At 43.0% G+C, this 21,802-nt stretch overlaps 1 protein-coding gene across 2 annotated transcripts in view; it reads right to left on the bottom strand.

Moving 5' to 3' along the window:
* Nucleotides 1-329: 329 nt before the first annotated feature.
* atp2b1a (ATPase plasma membrane Ca2+ transporting 1a) overlaps nucleotides 330-21,802 on the bottom strand; it is a 32,879-nt gene continuing 11,406 nt past the window's right edge. Inside the window, exons 3-22 of one of the 2 annotated variants that reach the window (XM_079294084.1) lie at nucleotides 16,346-16,543; nucleotides 15,755-16,012; nucleotides 15,471-15,596; nucleotides 14,550-14,711; nucleotides 13,978-14,016; nucleotides 12,201-12,356; nucleotides 11,772-11,986; nucleotides 11,233-11,475; nucleotides 10,846-11,087; nucleotides 10,079-10,316; nucleotides 9,320-9,499; nucleotides 9,150-9,237; nucleotides 8,960-9,066; nucleotides 8,648-8,839; nucleotides 8,264-8,477; nucleotides 7,944-8,155; nucleotides 7,648-7,755; nucleotides 6,717-6,905; nucleotides 6,110-6,199; nucleotides 330-3,666 (exon numbers count right to left, since the gene is read on the bottom strand). In XM_079294084.1, the coding sequence (XP_079150210.1) occupies nucleotides 3,202-3,666; nucleotides 6,110-6,199; nucleotides 6,717-6,905; nucleotides 7,648-7,755; nucleotides 7,944-8,155; nucleotides 8,264-8,477; nucleotides 8,648-8,839; nucleotides 8,960-9,066; nucleotides 9,150-9,237; nucleotides 9,320-9,499; nucleotides 10,079-10,316; nucleotides 10,846-11,087; nucleotides 11,233-11,475; nucleotides 11,772-11,986; nucleotides 12,201-12,356; nucleotides 13,978-14,016; nucleotides 14,550-14,711; nucleotides 15,471-15,596; nucleotides 15,755-16,012; nucleotides 16,346-16,543 (3,722 nt within the window). In that variant the 3' untranslated portion in view covers nucleotides 330-3,201. The remainder of the gene's footprint in view (nucleotides 3,667-6,109; nucleotides 6,200-6,716; nucleotides 6,906-7,647; nucleotides 7,756-7,943; nucleotides 8,156-8,263; nucleotides 8,478-8,647; nucleotides 8,840-8,959; nucleotides 9,067-9,149; nucleotides 9,238-9,319; nucleotides 9,500-10,078; nucleotides 10,317-10,845; nucleotides 11,088-11,232; nucleotides 11,476-11,771; nucleotides 11,987-12,200; nucleotides 12,357-13,977; nucleotides 14,017-14,549; nucleotides 14,712-15,470; nucleotides 15,597-15,754; nucleotides 16,013-16,345; nucleotides 16,544-21,802) is intronic. The other variant, XM_079294085.1, reaches the window with a different exon arrangement.

Raw genomic sequence — 21,802 nt, 5'->3', positions numbered from 1 at the left:
TTCATCACTTAGAATGACAAGATACTGCAACAGCTATAACATGCATTTGCTTAAGTGGGCTACTCAGAGAAAGTGAGTTTTCAGTATATTTAACAATGGTTTGGCTACTCTGTTACATCGCTATAATCTAATGGTTATAATACATTTGGAAAGTGTGCAGTTATGCAGAAAAGCAGCTTTCTTGCGAGAAAATCCACCTCACTCAAGACCGGGATGTCCTGCAAGATGTTTGCTTGCCTTCACTGCAGAAAGTAAAAGGTCCTCATTTGAATACATAACTCTCCATTCCAATAAATACTGCACGGTAAATGAAAAACATAGCCCTGCAGTTAGGCTAAATACATTTTTTATTTTTAAAAACCATACACATTACTCGACAAGTTTCAAATGTAAATCCAATCACGATATCCATTTAAAATGCTCAAGATAAACAGACATGAAGTACTTTTATTTCCAAATGTTAAAAGATAAAAAAAATAATAACCCATAAAACAGATGGAAAAACATTCTTTCCCATTACAGGAAGAAGCTACAGAACAAACTCCTCATATGGATTCCGCTCGTCTTTTCAATTTCTCACTTTTTTTTTAATGCAATCTAGCTGCTATTTTGTCATCTGTAAAACAAAGCATTCCCTCAGAGGACGTTGTGATCTAACATATGGAACTCCTTCCCCCTGCCCACGGCCCTAAAGGTGAAGATGGCCAGAAGGCTGCAGGAATAATGTGCAGCCTGCTGCCCAAGTCATCCTGTGTGGTCGACAAGCACCATCCCAAACATGTTTAATTAAGTGTGGTAATATACAAACTAACGGAGGCTTGTTCTCTTTCACACCATTTGCACCCTGAGATGAATATTCCAGAACACACATTTTAGTGGCCAAAACCCTCCCCATATAACGTGATTGGTGTCAAATCATCCAAAATCGGCTGTCGTACGATGAAAGGTATCATCAGTATTGTCATAAAAATACAAAGGTACACTTTTTTTATTATGATTTGTATCAAAATTATTTTTTCCCCAAGGAACGCTATGAAATAAAGTACCCTGTGCAGATCGATACCAGTGTATGCTCTAGACTTTATTCTTGAAAAATGTCCAATTCTTTAGCGTTTCCAGTACATCAGGTGTCAAAAATATTTTACAAACAAATCAAAATGCAGCAACATTTATCCACGGTAAACGGAGTCTTATGGACAGGGTTGAAATTAAGTATTCCCTAAGGCATGATCTTAAAAGATTGAATGAAATATGAAAATAATTCACTTGCTCTTTTTTTTGTTGACCAAGACAATAATCCACTATCTAAATACACAAAGTCTGAAGTTAAAAGGTTCTTTCTTTTTAGATTCCTTTTTAAAAATTAAATACTTTTTCTATGCCTGAGTAAACAAATATTCAATATTGTACATTGGCAGGGGGGGGGGGGGGGGGGGGTGAACGTTTTGCTGAGAGAAACACAAAAACAAATGAAATTCACAAATTAAAAAAAAAAAAAAAAAAGACTACCAGGGTCCATAACTATCAAGCATCAAGAGAGAAACTCTTTCACAACTGGCCCAGAAGGATCAGCGCGAGGCTTATTTGGTCCTACGTTTAGCTGTAGGAGCTAGTGTTTAACCTGGGAGGAGTTACCTGCAGGTGGAACATGAAGGGACAACGCATCGCAGAAATTCTTATTGTAGCCAAGGCACATTCATGTTAAGTCTATATAAACTTATTGAAAAATAAACAGGCGCAGTGGCTGACTCGCATTACTTTCAACTCAAATGGTCGCAACAAAAAAAAAAAAGAAAAAAAAAAAAAAAAAAAAAAGTGACAAACTAAGTCATTTTAGTGTTTTTATGAGCTTTGGCAAAAACAAATTGTAAGCGTTAACATGCATAAAGTACTGATACACTCATGAGTGTTCCCTGCATCAAATAATCTCCATCAGCCTCTTTTGAATGTGACTAATAAACTACTACAAGACGACATTTTCATTTTAAGTTACAAAGTGTTGTAAAACCACAAAAATCGACTTCTCCTCCTTGCTGAAAGCGACTCTGTAGGAGGCTTCACGAGGACCACGCGTCCAACTCCGAGGTAAGACTGTGTTTCAGCTTCTAGGTGTCAGTCTGTGATGCTTGCTAAATACGGGCCCGGAAACTATTCTCAACTCCCTTTAATTAGTGAACCTTTCAACATGTGGAAATCCTTGAACACAACATAATGAATGAAAAGAGGATCCAGAACTCCAGAAGGTTTTTGTGCACGTGAAAACTATCGAAGAAATGGAAGAAGTAAATATTCATAGCAATGTTAGAGGACAGAGGCCCTACTCGTCTTTCCCGTCCCGTCGCCTGTGAAACCCCCCCTCACCCGCTGGACCTCTTTTCTATAAAAGCCTTAGTGTTTATCGGTTTGGCTAGAAGGTTCTACATTTATCTACAAATATATAACAAATAAAACTTGCAGGCAAAAATAGTTAAGTTTCAATAGAAACACCCTTTTCTCCTGAAAATACAGCAGTATCTGAAATAATCCTCTCGTTCATTTTTTTTTTAAATTCTGTCCCAGTTTTCTGCATCATACATCAGGAAGCTCTTTTGCCTACAAACTGAAAAAAAGTATCTACAAACTTTGTAAACAGACCTGCTTTTTCCAAAAAAAACAAACATAAATAACTCAAAATATTAACAGCCAATGGAGCAGAAATAAGTTTTGAATGAGCAAGGGCCAAAGAGATAAATATACAACACCATTCAGATAGAAGAGAAGCTAAAGGTTCTTTCTTAATTCTTACAGACCATCCTTCAAGCCAGGAGGGGGACCTCCCCTTCTCAATTAAAATAATAATAATATTAATAGAACAATAAAAACAGGTCACTTTCAATCTGAGTTTAAATTCACCCCTTGGTTACAGAGAAAAACAAAAGTTACAGAGGAGGGAGGGGTGGCGACAGAGTCCTTGTGTTGCAGCGGGGTTTATAAGAACCAAAATAAGAACCAAAAAGAAAAGACCAAAGCATCCACACCAAGCCGTCCATTCCTCTGAATGTTTGCTGTTCTTTTAGTCCAGCCCAAGCCAAGCTCACAAGACTGCGCTCTCCTTCTAGCCCTCCGTCTCTCTCCAAGTGTTCCTTCGCTTTGTTTGAGTTGAGCTCCTTGGTGGTGGGTAGAAAAGTGTGGGGGGGGGGGGGGGGGTGGTGTGGGGTCAGATCAAAGGGAGGTCTCCAGGCTGTGTAGGGGGCTCCCCGGGGCCGAGGGGGTTCCTGATTTGGGGCCCTCTGGGAGGAGGTGGTTGCTGTTCTCCACAGCATTATTGTTCTGGTTGGGGGAGGGAGAGACGGGCGTGGGGGAGGGAGAGAGGGGCGTGGGGGAGGGCGAGACGGGCGTGGGGGAGGGCGAGACGGGCGTGGGGGAGGGCGAGACGGGCGTAGTGGGGGCGACGGTGGTGGTGGGCGAGGGCGGCGTGGCCGTGGCGTTGCGGGGGCTGGCGGAGTTGCGCTTGGTGGGAGCGTCGTCCTCTGCGTCGGTGTCATCTATGAGGGGAATATTGGGCTCAGAGTCCTCTATCCGAAATTCAGGGTGGTTCATGAAGTTGTGGATTGATGATCGCGAATCGGGCTTCTCCATCCCCTCATAGAGGGAGACGGAGCTGCGGAATGCATTCACCACCCGGATCTGGAGGGAGAAGGGACAGGGCGCAGAGTTTTAGTCACATTCAGCCATGACGCGTGTGCGTTTTGAATTTCAACACGATTGAGCGATGACAAATGAGGGCGCAGGTGTTATTGGGTCAATCATAGGTGAGTTTCAGGGGCAAGGATCTGTGACAGGGATAACTCTCGTGCAGGTGTGCAGTTTCATCAAATTGTAAATTCACAACGTGTAAAACCAATTAACTATGTTGTCCTACATATTGTCTAGACTGTGTTAACCTCGAAACCACCTGAAAGTTCATAGTGTCAAGCTATTCTTCAGTTAAACGTCTGTGTTTCACTTCCTGTTTCGCCAATATATTTACTCTAGAGTACCAAACGTCACCGTATTCTGTACTACAAGTAAAAGCATGAGCTAGTTGAGCCATACAAAGACTTCAGGTAGCCGTAGTGTGTGACAGACTGCAACTTCTTATCGCAGTGCGTCAGAGAAATGGAAAACTGGAGTTGCATCCGGTGGAGACAAACCTCAGACTTGTCTTTGTGCTTGGCGAGAAACTACTCTTAACAGTCATGTGGTAAATCAGCCAATGTCTTGCCAGGGGTACAAACCAGTGTCAAACCCAATGCAATATAGGTTTTCCTTTTTTGTGAGTACAGTAGTAGTATGCCACAAAACACGTGGTAGAGGCCTGTGTCTGATTAATCAAAATGCAGAAGGAAACCGAGACAAGAGGAATACTGTTCTTTAGATGAGAACAAAGAGAAAAGGGACAGAGGCTGGACACAAGAGTTTGCTTTTGTTGGACATGCTCAGGAAAAAAGTGAGGAGAGAGAAAGACACGACAGGAAGAGACAGAAAGAAAGAGAGAGTTGGAGAGAGACAGGAAGAAAGGGATGGTCAGTTACAGCTTATGTTTGTGGAGTAAAAACAAAAAAAGCTGCGGCAGCCAAGCATGTCTACAAGCTGGTATACATGTCAAAAACAGCACAAAGAGAAAACTCACAAACGAGACCAGAGACTTTGAACCCATGCAGAGCGTGGCACTACCTTGTGTTCAATGGTAGTAAACCTTTGAGTATAGCCCATGACACATTTCACAGAATCTAAAGAAGAATATGTGGGGAGTCAGTGGTATTAATTTGTTTTCAGGCAAAAACATTGCCAGGTGGACACATTCTGCCAACAAACAGTGTTCACAGAGAAAGAAAATATTTCTTAAGAGCAACCTGAAAGGAAAAGTTGAGAGTTTAGCAGCAAAGCACCCGTCGGGTCAAAGAGGTTCCCCAGGAGTCCCACCTGAGACGGAGACCTAAACATTACTGCAGCATTGCAGCATTTCTTTCAATATGCCAGGGGAAGAAACAACAACATTGGATCTGCTGTAAATGTGTCTGGGGAAAGTCCCACGTGTTCACATTCAAGAGCACAGTCATTTATTCCATTAAGCGCTTTTCGTGACATCTGTTAGACATTTAAAATCCCCCTGCTGGTCAGATGGTCTGCCTGGGAAGATCTGAAAGAGAGAAAGAGTCAACAGCCACACAGCTCTTTGTAAGGGCACACGGAGGAAGGCCTTTGGAAATACCATCATCAAATGATCCGTGTCCGTGATCTTCACTGAATGGACGACTGGCACGAAGCCCTAAAAAAAAAAAAAAAAACTGTACAGCCTTGCTTCCAAACACACCAACAAACTGCAGCTGCTCATCTATCGGCTTCTTTTTGTAGCCTATACCTTACCCCCCCCCCCCTTCTCTTCACACACACCCTCTTTTTCACAAAAACTCCCACAGCTATAGAAAGACGGAGAAAGGGTCATGACTCCACTGACTGACAAGACATCCACCGACATTCTGATGCATTCTCTCACAGGAGGTCCGTGTCATGGTTTGTCTGTATCGTTTTAGGCCGTGATCATGGGCATATACTCAAAACATTTACCCGACGAGAGAGCTGCGACACAGACCCATGGGTGCTACGGCGGCACAGAGCAGACTGAGGCAGCTGCAGACAAACCTGGTTACGGTCAATCCAGAAAATCATTTTTGGTCAAATAATAGATAATCCCCGCCCCCCCCAAGATAACAGTAAAACCTTTTTCATTTCTGAGACCGAAGCAGAAGCAGAACAGAAAACATGACACAGAGAAAACACCTCGACACTAGAAGCGACCTGGTTACAGAGTACACACACACACACAGCAGTATTATCAAAGCAATATGGAAGATGTATTTTTGGTGGGTTTTTTTCTTTAAACAGGAGGGAGACATTAGAAGAGGCATGAGAGAGTAAAAGTGTCAACGAGTGGAGGAGGAAGATGTTAGAAGAAGAGATAAAAGTCTCATGCACTAGAGGAGAACACGCACTCACACCCCACAGTGGCAGAAGCGGTGTTGGCGGCAGTGGCAGTAGTGGTAGTAGTAGAAAAGGCTACATGTGTAGGGCTAGAAACATTGGTTACATCGTGCTGTTGTTGGCTGGAGTTGGAGGCCTGCCGCCTTAGAGCCCCCTGAAAGGAAGTTCCACTCTGGAACGCACTCACTACATCCATCTGTAAAGAATCAGACAGCATGACAGGAGAAAAGCCCAGAGGAAATAAAACACAACACAGCCAGAGGAGAGAGAAAAAGAAAGAAAACCAGTACAAAAAAAAGGTCACTTGGAAATTGGATTCAGGCATTACAGTTAAAAAGAGAGAGAGAAAAAAGGGATGTTTGGTTTAAAAGGCACTGATCGGAGGGCGCTCTGACCTCACTCACTCTTTTTCCTACTGTGCTTCCCCTCCAATCCAATTCACTTGCTTCTCATCAGTACCTTCAAACTAGTCGTGTTTTAGCAGATAAGAGTCAGAAATAGGCATAGGAACCTGCTTTAGTTCAGAAGCAGAAGAGAGGAAAGGCTTTTGTTTTTAGGGCACAAGCCGTTTCTTTAAGAATGCGGAGAGAAAGAACAACACGTCGATTTTAAGCTGGAAGAGCAATAGCGTTAAAGGGTTTATGGCTTTTGATTCCCTTGGTGTTTTTGGGTGTCGTGCTCTGTGGTAAACAGAACTGTCGGTAGATTGTTACCTGAGTCTGGATGCGATTGAGGCCTCGGAACCAGAGGATCTGGCCTCGGCGAAGCTCCCGTTCAGCATGGTCAATCTCCTCGTTGTCTTCCAGCTCGTCCAGCTCCTCGTCTGGGATCTCAGATTTCTGGGTGCCGTGGCCTGCTGACTTCAAGAATTTTAATCGGCTGGTGGGTATCGATGAGATTACCTGGAAGACATCAGGATTGACGTGAGCAACACTGACTTATCACTCAGAATGGCAAAGTGGCATCTCATTCCGGCAGAACGAGCCACGTTTATGGGCAGCCAGTGAGCCTGAGATAAGATGCCGCGCCAAAGCTAGACGTGAGAAAAGACAGTTTGATGCCATTTGGTTTGCTCAGAGGCTCCAAGACCCTCCCACAGAAAAGTTACTGACTTAATAGATAACAGAGTTACTAAAAGCTGAGGCAACACAGCCACTGTGTGAGTCCTACAACTGTCAGCTCTTTCAATCTATACACACAGGAAGTCAGCGCAGCCCTGTTTTGACAACAGTCTTGATGAATTGACGAGTAGATAATGACATATTATGTGCACTGCTCTGTAGGACAAGTGTCAGAGCCAAATATAAATACTGTACATCACACATTTATTATGACTCTGTCATTGTCAGTAACAGCAGTGAATAATCTCTCATTGTCAGGAATTACAAACAGAAAATGATATTTCACGCACAATAGAACAAACAAAGGGAAATAATAAACCAGATTCCATGACTGTAAAAGATCTTTGACATCGAGACAAACAAGTTCAGATGGCTAAATTAAAATTTGGAACATACTGTATTGTTACACCTGCCACCATATGTCACCCACTACGCCAACTCTAACACAGGGGGGCACTGTCATACCATATTTTTTGTCTCCGGCCAATTGAAGGTGAAGCTCAGCTGTATAGTCACATCATACCTGTCCCCATAGTAGAGAGCCAAAGCCTAAGAAAGTGCACCATAGCCACTGGTCTATGGTCAGAGCCACGCAGCTGAACGGCTTCCCACCAAACTGCACTATGACGATCTGGAGGAGCAGGAAGAGAGGCGGAATTAATTAGAGACAGTCTTTTTTTTTTTTTAGATCTAACATTTGCAAGCCGCACGTCTCGTGGGGCCGATGATCATTTTTTCCATATGAGTCACCGAGCACATTCACACAAACATTCACACAAACTCTACAAGTTAGCCACAGAACTCGGAGTTCTACTTTACCTGGATAATGAAGGTACCAAAGACAATACTACAGAAGATAAGGTTGTTGAAGATGCCGTCAAAGACATTCCTTTCACCGTGGATCTTGCGGGCATTGATCTCGTTGAAAAGCTGCATCAGTACAAAGGTATTGAAGACAATGGTGTAGTGTTCAGAAGGGGGGGCGTGGAGGGGTGTATTTCTGCCGCTGTCTATATCAAATATCTTCTCTCCTACAGGAACAGTCAGAAAGAGAACGTGTTCAAATAAAGATGGATTTACACAGGAAACGCACAGTAAGTCCACCGGCTCTGTGTACATGAAGAACTATAGCTTCTTACCCGCAAAGAGCAGCGTAAAGATGGTGATGAGCTGGAACACTCCCTGACCCAATATGTTCTTCATCATGGTGCGGGAGATGAGAGGCTTGTTGCGGCCATATGGCTTCCTTAGCAGCAGGGCTTCTGTAGGGGGCTCTGTGGCCAGGGCTAGCGAAGCAAAGGTGTCCATGATGAGGTTGACCCATAACATCTGTACTGCCTTCAGTGGAGAGTCCTGGAGGCAGAGAGAGAGGCACCAAATTAGGTATATTTAAGACAGATCTGCAATATTCACGATGCAATAAGACACTTAAACAGCTGCATCAGCCTGTTGAGTGGAAGTGAACACAATCTTTTTAGATGCCTTTCTTTTATCAACATGAAACAACTCTTGTTAGTGCTAACCTGTGTGATGCAGGCTCCTGTAAATGCTACGATGACAGCCACCACATTGACAGTGAGCTGAAACTGAAGGAACTTGGAGATGCTGTCGTAGACGTTGCGTCCCCACATGACGGCCTTGACGATGCTGGAGAAATTGTCGTCAGTCAGGATGATGTCAGACGCCTCCTTGGCCACATCGGTGCCGGCAATACCCTGGAGACAAAAGGGATGGTCAAGAATCTGCCTGCATCTCATCGCAGCATCTTCAATCAGTCATCCTTTTCACTAGACCTCTAGTCTAATTAAAAGACAGTAAAAACAGAGAAAACTCACCATCGCAAAGCCAACATCAGCTTTCTTCAAGGCGGGACCATCGTTTGTACCATCTCCTGTCACTGCGACTACTTGTCTTTGTTCCAACACTGTGCTGTCAATAATACCTGGAAAAGCATGACATGAATATTCAAACATTGAAGCCCAAAACAATAAACTAGTGCCTCTAATACCAGAATAACAGAAGTACCTTTCACTAAGGTGTGTTTGTCTGTGGGGGAAGAGCGAGCCAGTACTCGTAGTTTGGGCCAAATCTTGTCAATGCGTTCTTGTTCAATCTAGAAACACAAAACACTTGAATAGAATCCCAACAGAACACTTTCAACAGTCTCTGATGTGCAGTGTTTCGCTGGGGCCCACCTCTCCTTTTTCATTGCGTATCCTTCGGTTGAACTCTTTGCCCTCAATGCACAGGAAGTCATCTCCAGGCAGTAGGATGCCACACTTGGTGGCGATGGCTCGTGCCGTGTTGATGTTGTCCCCAGTCACCATGCGCACTGTGATACCAGCACGCTGGCATTTCCTGATGGCGTCTGGGACCTGAAGGAAAGCGAAAACACGATGAATGGAAAAAAAGTGGGGATATTCAAATTAAAGTTCAGGTTTTGGAAAGTGCTCATTAGTAACATCAAAATCTGCAGCTTTTATCTCTGTGCATATCTTTCGTTCCGGTTTAGATTCATGTAGTCTCACTGCTCTTATCAGCCCCTTCAAAACCACAGGCAATTGATTGCAGCAAAACAGTCGGGTGTATGCTACCTGCCCATCACAAAATGGCAGAAAGCCAAAGTAAACGAGTGACTGAAGAAGAAAGTTGAACATCTAGCAAGCTAATGACCTCGTTCTACTTCAAATATACACTTCGTTGTGGAACCAATGCCTCAAACGCCTCAATATCATAATGCTTGTGTTGGTTGCACCAAAGTGGAACCACTCCTCGTGTTTAGAAATGGCTGATGCAGCATCTCCTGTCATTCACTCAGGAAGCCTTGGTTCCCAACCGTCCAGTAGAGCAAGCCAACCCGTTAAGGCTGCCAGTATGCTCCTTCAAGGTCCTCTGTACGCAGTTAAATTAAAAACAATCGTGATGTAAGCCACCACACACGTGTAGCCACTGACCTCGGGTCTCACGGGGTCTTCAATGCCCACCACACAGAGGCAGGTCAGTCCAGAGAGGATATCGGTTTCATTGTCCCAGTCAGGCTCACCCTCAGAGACGGGGAAATCTCTGTATGCAAGGCAGATGGTCCTCAGGCCCTCTGAAGCCATGGGCTCGATCACTTTCTTAACCATGTCATCTCTGTCCCGAGGGCGGAACACCTTGGCCTCACCATTTGCTGTCAGGATTTTATAGCACCTGGTAGGCGAAACGGAGATATTAATATCTCATATGAATATACGAGAGTAGAGAAGCAGGCAAAAAGAATAGCCAGAGGAAGAAAGAGAGAGTTGAGAAATATGGATGAAGGAGGAGATGGGTGCTGAATCCTAAATGAATAAAATAATTTAGATGACAGCGGAGAAGACAAAGCGTTGGTGAGCTGCAGTAATAAGGTCACACTAAGCCCTCTGTGGGTTAAAATGAAGCCTGCTTGGTTAAGAGGCTTACAGAGTTGTTACCAGCTCATTTTCTCAGCGCCTGTTTTTAAGTTGCTAAGTAAGGGGCTTGGGTGGGATGCGCTTGAACTTCTTAAGCAATTACATATATCATTTACTGCAAAGCCTGGCCCACCGGACCACAAACAAAATCAATGGAATAACCTTTCCTTGACAAAAATAATGTGGACAGAACTGATCACACTTACGCATCAGTGCATGTTTCAGGAGAAACACAGATATAAGCACAAACTATACAACGCAATACATAAATAAAAGATTAAAATTACTTTTTTAGGAGAATTTCTGAGGCCCCTTTGCTGAACATACGGTAGCTGCCATCGGCCATCTTCAACACAGTGCTCATGGACTTTCGGACCGAGTTGAAGGTGTAGACTTTGTGCAGTTTCTCTTCGGGGATCTCGTTGCGTATAGCATGGTAGTCGCGCTTCAGGTCAGTTGAAAAGCCGAGCAAGGAACATTCGGTCTTGTTACCCACTTGCCGTGGCAGGCCCCCTTCTTTCTCTGGAGACTGAAGAAAAAAATAAAAAAAAATAAAAATAAATAAAAAAAATAAAGTAGGAAGACAGTAAGTATGCTCCGAAAGCCAAAAACACGACACGGCATTATTCATGATGAGACATTAATTAGAGGCACATTGCTTTCCTCAGGCCTACCATTATGTTAGTAGTGTAGGCGCAATTGACTGCGATACCCAGAATCAGCATGTCTAAAATGGAGGCAGGGATGCTCTCTGGTTCAGGGACCTTCCTGAAGTGCTTTTCAGCGATGAAGGCCTGCACCACAGTCATGCGGTTCATGGTGAGCGTACCCGTCTTGTCAGAGCAGATGGCGGTAGCATTGCCCATAGTCTCACAGGCATCCAAGTGACGTACCAGGTTGTTGTCTTTCATCATTTTCTGTGGGAATAAAAAAACGATAAATCAAAGGATTAAACACATAGATGCAGAAGTTTAACAGTATATTTTCTGTGCAGGAAATATGTGTTTAAAGGCTACAAGATTGAAATGAGTAGTTCCTTGATTGGATGAAGCCCTCTGTTGGCTAACAACTTCAGCACAAGGGATCATAGCTTGGCTTTAGGGTATCAGTTAGCCAAGTCTCCTCGTCTTAACAGGCTGGCCGGCTAGTTGTAATAGGCTGAAGTGTAAGCTGGTCGGCATTGGCCACAAGTCACTTGGCTAGGAGACTTTACCTTAACAGAGTATGCCAGGGAGATTGTTACAGCAAGCGGTAGGCCTTCGGGAACAGCCACCACCAGAACAGTGACGCCAATGATGAAGAATTTCACGAAGAACTGAATGTAAATGGGTGTGCAGTCCTTGACCCAGGGCAGATTCTGGATCCAGAAGGTGTCAACTACAAACAGCACCACCAGGATAATGACAGTGATGGCTGACATAACCAGTCCTGAGGGGAATGAAAGAACGAGAGAGAGCATAGGAAGAGATCAATCAAACTATTTAACCTCATTTACTAGGGTTGGGCAATTGGAAAAAAGCATCGGCCGAGTACATCAAAGATTATAGAATGTTGGAGATGTAGACAACAGAACGAGGGGATCCTAGCGTACCAGCACATAGCATTCAGCTGGGCCACAATCGCATGTTTTTGTCCAACTCACCCGCTTTGCCGATCTGTACGGCTAGTTTGGTCAGTTTGCCCTGGAGAACAGACTTCTCTTTCTTGGGAGGGCCGGCTTTCTTCTTCTCCTCTGCGTCACCTCCCTCGTCGCTGTTCAGCGGCTGCATTTCCATTGCAGCCCCGTCCTGCGCTTTAGCTGCAGCAAAGAGCGAGATTGAAGTTGTTAAATGAAGCGACTTTCGACAGTCGCACCGTAATGCTGTGACATTTCAGTGGTATCAAGTGATGCGCGTCATTTGAATGTATAACATTTTTATTTTCATATTCAAAAAGGATTCCAGGATTTAGGAAAACCAGCGAACCAGTCTAGTAGTTTTAACAAATCAGCATAACCCAAAGAACACACAAGAGCCGCAGCCTTCACTCAGCCGCCGCATGAAGCCCGTTTAGATTTGCCTATTTGCTTACATTTGCAAGACCTGAAATAAAAACGTCACTGTTACACCAGGGAATGAATGAACTGTATGTGGTCAAATAACAAACAGGATAGTTTTTTTTACTTTATTTAAGTAAAAAAAGCTATGTCTATACTTTCTGTTATGGTTGTGTTAAGAGCACGTTGATCACCAACAGGTTGGGACTAGATCTGATCCCAAAGTTATGTGGTTATCTGATCTAGCAGAGTCACAGCAAGATGCTTCAGATCAGCATGTACTGTTTAACACAAAGCACTGTATTTCAAGGAAAGACTTACAAGAGTAAAAGAGATGTCACAGCACTCAACATTTTCGGATGCTCTTTTTTGCTTCCTGGGACTTGGTAATTATGTTTGCAGTGATCTGACTGTACAATAATTAGCTGGAAGACTAGGAAGTGTAATTACCATACTACTCCGACCTTGAGATTTAAGTAAGAGCAGGTTGACCAGTAGCATTGAGATCCGTCTGAGGAATCGCCGCCTTCGACAGCAACCACAGCAGGTATTGCCAGTTAAATCCCCATAAATCCCTTTCATCTCTTCCTCAACATCCCCCAGGTGAATGTATGTAGCAGGAAGAGGTAGGGCATTAACACTGGGCTACTGCAGCTGCTGTGGACTGCGGCTTGTTCTGCGCTGACATGGCCTGTGTAATCTCAGTCTAAAGGATTACTGTTGATTCCTGGCAGGCAGAGGGAATCCGTGCACCACGGACTCACGCCAGGGTTGTGGTCACAGACCCCAGCACAACTGATCACAGAGTCCCGGCAGGACTACAAGCCTGGCTAGCTGTCCCAGAGTTACCACTAAACAGCCTCATTATCATCAGTCTGAAATTGTGCAAGTCTTACAGTGTGACTCTGACTAGCTCAGATTGGGGCATCAATAGAAATCACATTGTGGGGGCCTGAGGGAGAGAGATGGGTGGGAAAGCAGATGTTCTAGCTCCGGAATTGTTGCGTGGCTTTAATCTCCTCATCACTAATCGCTATAACTGGATTCAGTAGCACCTGCTGCTCAAAGCGCAACGTGCCAGGCAAGGACGAGAAAAGAGATAGAGACAGAAGGGAGGGCCCGACCGTACAATGGACGGGCAAGAACAGCCAGTACCAACAAACTCACGACGTGCAAAATGATGCAACTTCTCATCACGAGCATAACACCACCGCAGCCAATTAAAAACAAATTGAGGCTTTAACCAATATCCAGCGCTGTGAAACGGGAGGGATCCATTGATACAAATGGAGGCTAATACATGAAGGTAAGTGCTCAGCTGTAAAGCAGTTATATGAGAGTGTGACCGTGTGTGTGTTTGTGCATGTATGGGCACGCAACTTACCTTTCTTACGATTTTCTACAGAAGCCTCCTGCTTCTTGTCTGTGGAAAAATGCACCGTCGAGTTAGTTGTAGTGCTTAAAAAACAGTTGGTGGGCAATACTCTATTATTAACCACTATTTTAAATAGTAAGTATGCATATCAGGTGGATAACTATGTCAGTTCTCTTTGGTTTGTCTGTGATTGTATGACAGATCATCCAACCATTTTCAGCATCAACTTGGACTGTGGGAACCTGTAAAGGACGTTTTCACTACTTTCTGACATATTAAAATCGATAATGAAAATAATGAAAAGTAACAGCAGGATCTCTTTCAGCTCAGCCCTGGACCTTGAATCTGCTTCCTAACTTGGGCAAGTAGCCAAACCTGTATTATTAGTGTGCATGTTACTCTGTCAAGTACTGCTATTTTCTGCACAAGCTTCTCACTTTCTGCTTTCAATATAAAAAAAAAAGTCTCAATGTAACATGGACTCTTTATGCGAAATGCAAAACCGGTGGTAGAAAATGGAAAACTCCATGCGAACATGCGACCAACAGAACGCGGGTGGGAAATAAGCAGCGGATACTAACTTTTTCTCTGTTTTTTCTTCTCCGCCTTTTCCTTTTTCTTCTCCTCTTCGTCGGCTTCATCATCCTCAGCGGTCCCAAGTAAAGTGAATATAATTCCAGTTTGAGAGTTGACACCCACAGCAGTGACCAACATTTTCCCTGAGCCTTCCATTACATGGGTGCCTTTGGACAGAGGAGGAAAATAAAATGTAAGTCAGTGAGGGAGGGATCGAGAATGTCCAGTATCTGACTGACACTATGCTCCCAAGAGTTTTATTTGTTGCTTTGACTTTTTCATTTCGGTTCAGACTAAATGCAGATGCAAATATATCCTCAAAACCTTTAATCAGCAGCCTTTAATCAAAGGCTAATTGTCAGTCTGAGTGAATTAATGGGAATCTGAGAGGCTACAACAGGGTTTCCCCAGAGATCTCCGTGTCTGCATCCCTCTCAGATTTATACAGAAAAGGCAAACAACAGAAGAGAAAACAAGCTCAAGTCAGAGGAAAAGAGACTGAAAAGTACAAAACATTTAAAAGTTCTCTCACGCCTCTGTTAATTAGAGGATCCCTTCTTTTCATTCGTGAGAGTGAGTGCAGAAGGGATACAGCCCGACTTAAGGGAAATCAAAAAGCAGTGTGTACACACACACACACACACGAGGACACTCCTCCCTTCTTGGGGTCGTGCCAGTAGAGAGCCAGATGAACCAAAGAAGAAGTGTTTTCTGCAGAATTCCTACACACTTCTTCTAGGGTTCTGAGTAGAGCAAAAACAAAGCTACGCGACAGCACAAACACTCAGTCGATTTTGCAGATAGTAGCATGTTAAGAAAAGAAAAGTTTCAAAAACCCCAACAGTCATTGTCGTCTGTTAACAACCAGCAATGAGAGAACTTAAATGATTTGATTTATGGTCAATTAAACTGAGGCTTCGTGTCACCTGATAACATCATTGGATCTTTTTCTTTCGTTTTCTTGACATGGTCCGACTCCCCTGTGAGGGAGCTCTCATCAATCTTAAGATCGTTGCCTTGGATCAGGATTCCGTCAGTCGGCAAAAGGTCGCCTGAAACGCACACGCGTGTAAAAGGACACATCTTTAATTTGGAAGAACAATAGTGTACATAACCTTGGATTTCATGGTATTCATCCTAAGCATTCTTTATATTCTATCCATCAAAGAAACACTATCTCTCTTCCCTACAAATCACTATCTCTTCTTACCATATTTTATTTGTGCAACGTCGCCGACCACGATCTCAGCCACAGGAATTTGGATAACTTGTCCTCCACGGACGACAGTGAATTTCTGCTCCTGCTCAATGCGGCTCTGTAGGCCCCTGAACTGCTTCTCTTTGCTCCAGTCGTTGAACGCCGTCACCAGCACGACGCAGATAACCGACAGAAGAATGGCGACGCCCTCGATCCAGCCTGCTTCTGACTCAGTTTCATCCTCCACACCGCCAGCTGCCCTTCCACAGTCTGCAGAGGGACGGCAATCTTAATACAAGTTCACCAACAACTCTCACATAAATCACCCCCCTCTTATCACATCATCCCATCACTCAGACACAATTGCATGCACACATTGAGAATAAATACAGTGTAAAACATTAATAAAAGGACATTTCATAAGATTTTACCATGAAATAAATTAGCTAGAGGAATGAGTCAGAGACAAGCAACTGTCAAACATTTGTTTAACATAAAACATTCAAAATAGATTCCAAACATAAATGGGTTAAGAGACCAACAAACAGTAACACGGATCAATAAGAATAATGGGAAATAGGATTGTAATGAAGTGTTGCTTACGTTCTCTTTCGGCATCTGGAGGTCGATAAAAAGAAAGGCCAAGTGAAACTATGGCTGCCACTTCTAGGATAATCAGTGTGACATCCTGTAGCGCCTCCCACACTAACTGTAAGAAAGTTTTGGGCTTTTTGGGCGGTATTATATTTTCCCCAAACTCTGTTTTCCGCTTCTCGATGTCTCCAGGCTGTCCACTGAGACCTAGGGAGGGACAAAGACAAGAGGACAAAAGCATTTCATTGATAAGATTTTCATTTTTAAAATCTATCTTAGATTTTAATGTTGGATAGAAAAAGACAAAGCTTAAATATTCACATCCAAAACTCACATCCTGGTTCACAGGAGGAGAGCTCGTCAGCGAGCTGTACTCTCGTCACTGGGCCTCCAAAAACAATATCCCCGAAAAGAATTTCTGACAGGACACTACGGAGGCGACAATGCTGGACAACAATGACACACATTCTGTGGGAATGAGAACATGTTCCCCTCTTTCAGGTTTGCAAAGAAATGAGAGCAGAGGTCACATCTAATCCCATGAACTGCCTTTTTTTTTACAAATACAATGACCAAATGACTCGGGAGGTCAAATCTGCTTTAGGCTCACAGGTGCTTATATATACACACTACAGTCCTGTCCAGTTATAGTCATCTCTGACACGTCACACGTGTGGCCGGCCTGAGAGCCAATCATCCATGTGCACAGAGAGCATTCTGCAGCCAACCATTCAAATGCCTCCACATCGGAGGCACAGTCATACACTCATAAGAGCCTTCGCACATTTGATGATTCATGACAGTTTTTTTCAGTTCTATTCATGCCGACTGACTGTGTGTGTGTGTGTGGGTGGCTGTGTAGACTGGATGGAGCTGTGGAAGGGAAGGGAAGTGTGACTGTGTGAAACCGCTACGGACAGGCAAATGGGGGGCCGGGGGGGTGTGAGGGTGCAAGGGACTAATAAAGAGTGGCGCTACAGTTGGCTGAAGGGAAGCTGCACTCGGAATAGCAGCGTCTTAATAGGGAAGAGGGTCAGTAGGGGCGACGTATGGACAGACTGACTCGAAGCACGATGCAAATCATGACACCACATTTGGATAATGAGTCCGTGCAGTGAAAAACAGCTCAGGGGAGTGTGAGGTGCGTCGTTTGTCTGCAAATGAGACAATTCTCCATCAGAATAGCTGTCAAACTAGACCTGTGATGGAGGACACTGAAGTAGAGAGTCCATCAACAGAATCTCATTTTTTCAAGGAAAGACTGGCTGCTTGGCTTTGTCATATATATGATAGACACAAAAATATATTTGAGTTTTTCACTGTAAGTTGAATAAAACGAGCAACATGAATACTTTTCCTTGGGCCGCTAAACAAGAACACAATCTGTAGATTAATTGAAAATGAAAATAATTGAGTTGCAGCCAGAGACCGCAGTTAGATTTTGGTTTCAGGCAAATGATTTTACGGTCACGGCAAAGTGAGAAAGAAACGGTCTGCAACTGTTTTTGTGAAGCTTGTTGATAATGAAATCGGCCCGCTACGTCATTTTATGTGGCCCGCGAATCCGCCAGCAAAAATTTTTTAAAGTTAGACTTGATAATAAAAATATCCCCATAGTCGAAATTATGAGATAGAAAGACGAAGTTATGAGATAGAAAGTCATAACTATGATAGAAAGTCAAAATTATGAGATAGAAAATCAAAATTATGAGATAGAAAGTCAAAATTATGAGATAGAAAGTCATAATTATGAGATTGAAAGTCAAAATTATGAGATTGAAAGTCAAAATGATGAGATACTTAAAGTCATAGAAGCAGCTCTTTGGCTGGTTACTGTACATTTAACATGGAAATGTATTGTGAGTACATTGAAGACTACTTTAAACTGTGAATGCAGAGAGTTATTTAACAATATGTTACGAGTAGTGACATTTACAACCGGCCCTTTGTGGGCGACCATGATGCTGATGTGGCCCGGAGTGAAAATGAGTTTGAGACCCCTGGTCTCGTGGATTGATAAATCAATGTTAAAGTGACGGTTACATACTAAAATCTAACACTGATGCTGAAATCCATTTTATGAGTCAGTATTGAAAATTACACTTGACCAATCCAGTCATTGAAGATGCTTCTGCTGGTTTCCAATTCCAAAATAATCAATACATCATTGTCATGAGCAAGATAATATGACACCAGTACAGTAATAATGGGGACGCAACAACAGATTATTTTCATTCACCAATTATTCACTTCAACAGCTATATATTAATCAATCAGCAGGTCAATTGTGAGAAATTAATGCAAAACTGTCCCCAAATGAATGCTTGATTTGTCTGACCTACAGCTTAAATATTATCAAAGCTATTAATTAATTTTCTGTCAATTCATCAGACTGGTGCATGCCGTGTCCTATCATGTATTTACCGGTAGATCTAATTTAATTAAACCACGGTCTCTCCTAAACAGGTTTTGGTCTACAGCATTAAAGAATAAAATAATAATTAATTGACATTACAACCTGACACTAACGCATACCTTTCTAAAAGAGGTTTATCCTGCAGCGCAGCCGGTTGCTGCTCCCCGTCCGTCTCTCACCGGCCGCTTTGATTCTCTACGCCTCTAATGAAAACATGCTGACAGCTAATACCCCATTCAAGCATACAGCCACCTTTTCCCTTTGCATTTGAGCAAGAAAGACAAGTGACAGAGGACGATCAACATGTCGTCCCTCCATCGGACACACAAACAGGAAATCGGTTGGCCTTGGCCCCCCCCCCCCCCCCCCACATAATTTTAGCACCCAGAGTGTCTCAAGTCAAGCAGCTAATCATGAACCATTTCATTTGGATGCTTGTCCCCAGCTGACTCCTCCGAGTACTGTCATTTCAGATTGCAGCGGGGGGGGGAAGGAAGTGAAGGAAACAGGGTCACGGTTTCTCTTTTACATAACTGTGTGCAGGCGGAGATGTGCCGACACACCGTCACTCCTCACCGGACTAAATATTTTCAAAGCAATCTCACTTCCAAGAGAATAAGTTTCGTGCACATAATACCCTGCTTTGTGTAAACAGAATGTAGCAAAGAGGGGAATCCTGCACTCTGTCTTCTTACTTGTGGTAGACTTCGATAGAACATCTGAACTTAACCAGACCTGAGATGGGAACTCTTGATAGGAACCATAAGTATGACAAGAATGATTGAAAAATAAATGAAGTGCGCTCTACTTTCCTTTCTCCTACATACAGTCCCCGTCTGAATCACAGAAGTGAGTCAGTGTACACAGACGGAGCATTTACTTTGGGCTTTTTGATTCCCAAGAGCCTTCATTATGTCATTTTATAAACGGGTAAATCAAAGTAATTGTTAGATTACTTAAGAATGTGTTCACGTGTGCTTTGTCAGTATTACAAAACGAGACAAAGATGTTTGCATTGCTTGAATGTTAACCCCAAATCTGGGTATGTTAATGTGATATTATGCTTATCAGAGTCTAACATGGATAATTGGATTATGGGATTCCCATAATAGCTGCTCTAGTTATAGTATTACTTTAATCATATAAAGAGCAGATTATTAGGTTTTGCACAAAGGTACTTCTAGGTAGCAACTGATTTAACATCTTTCACTTTCCCTGCTGTTATAGAAAATGTTTTTTATAAATACTAAAATGATCTTTGAGGTTCTTTTTTAAATTAAACTTACATTAGCTCTCATCCTTGTACTGTCTTTACTTCACATTAACAAGTAATCGGGGGACTTTACGTGTTGTTTCACAGAAGCAGATTCTGTGCTGATGAGCCGGGCTCTGCTCTACAAATGGAACAATAGTGACACCGTGCCACCCTCATGACTACAGCGTGATCATTTCACCTCCAAAAATAGTGTTAAATGGGTATTATCGTGCAATTTAACCAAACATATTCTTTGGGTAATACACCCTACTTTGGTATTCTGGATAAGACCACTGAATGAGATAAAGCTCCGCCTCGACTACGCATCTACAAAAACACTAAATATCTAAATGGATTTAATCGTTTTCTACTTCGCAGCTGAAGGTTCTAAAATCACCAAAATAATCAACTAAATACAAGGGGAAAAAAATAAAAAATAAAAAAAATAAAAAAAAAAGATTATAAGTTGATCGTTGTACCACCACAGTTCCCACTTACCAGCTCCAGTAACAGGAGTACAGGGTCAGGCCCTATGCTACATCTACTCGCTGGCTAAAGCCCATCATTTTGAATTCAGACATGAAGACGAGCTCCTCCGATCCCCTGAATTACCAAGTGTGAACTTTCATTTAACAGTGACGCTTCCCATCGAATGAGGGGTGTCGTATCTGGAATGATAGATACGGGAGAGCCCGTCTGCTTTGAAGAATCACAGTCCAGTTGTACGAGCCTCTCGGCCCCACAGTCCATTGGACCGATAGGCTGGAACCAAACTATTTGAACCCACTGAAATAGCAATCAACAGGGAGTATCTACGAAAGGGAACATTGTCAATAATATTGAAGTGTCCTTGTCCAAGTCTCATTATGCAGAGGAAACAGACGATCCCATTGGAAGAAAATAAATGCTGCTGTGTCAGTCGAGCTTGCTGAAAATATTGATACTATGGTGTGATTTCATTCATTCATTTTCCAATATTACAGATAAACATTACAGACGCTTTGCACCTCTGTAATGACTCTGCGGGTATCTTTCTTTGTCATTTCTGGGCATCTACTTTCCTTTTAGCATAAACTAGTTTGGGTTCCCAAAATAAATCATCCCCGAGCCTAAATACAGACATCTGGGTCCACTTCAGAGTACAATGCTATGACCCTGAGCTGTGACATTAAATGCTGAGAAAATGAGATAAAAAAAAAAGGCTGGGAATTGTGTTACAATACTCGAGCGATTTAACTCTTTACAAACTCACGAGACACAAATAAAGAATAAAATAAGAATAGTTGCAACTGATTCAGCAGAGGCTCAGATGGTCCGACTCATCAAGCAAGAACAATAAATAGAAGCCATAGCGCAGATAGAGTACATTTTCTCTCTACACTCAATAAACACCCACGTCTCTCAATCTCCATACCCCAAGTACGTAATGCAGGCTTCCAGTTAAAATGTGTCATCTCCAGGCTAACCCTGGTGTTATTTTTGCATGCGTGTTTGCCGAACAAAAGCCACAGAGAGCATTATACAATCGTTTTTTTAAGAAAATGAGTAGTACTCCACCTGACGAGTAAGCCGATTTTGATGTGTCAAAACGTGGTGGGGTTCCCTTTCAAATGACTCTAAGATTTGTATAACCGACGACACAACTAGAAATAAAACCCAGATAAACAGAGGGAGGGGAAACTGAGACTTAGCTGCTACTCATTTCATCCCGTTTACTTACTGAAGCACAAACAAAAGAAGCTGTCGGCACGCACAGAGGAAGTGAACAAATAACACCAGGCCACCTGCGGGAGTT

This window comes from Melanostigma gelatinosum (assembly GCF_949748355.1).
Source record: "Melanostigma gelatinosum genome assembly, chromosome: 22".
In the NCBI taxonomy this organism is placed as follows: domain Eukaryota; kingdom Metazoa; phylum Chordata; class Actinopteri; order Perciformes; family Zoarcidae; genus Melanostigma; species Melanostigma gelatinosum.
The sequence above is the reverse complement of the archived record's forward strand: the minus strand, read 5'-3'. Positions and strand labels throughout refer to the sequence as shown.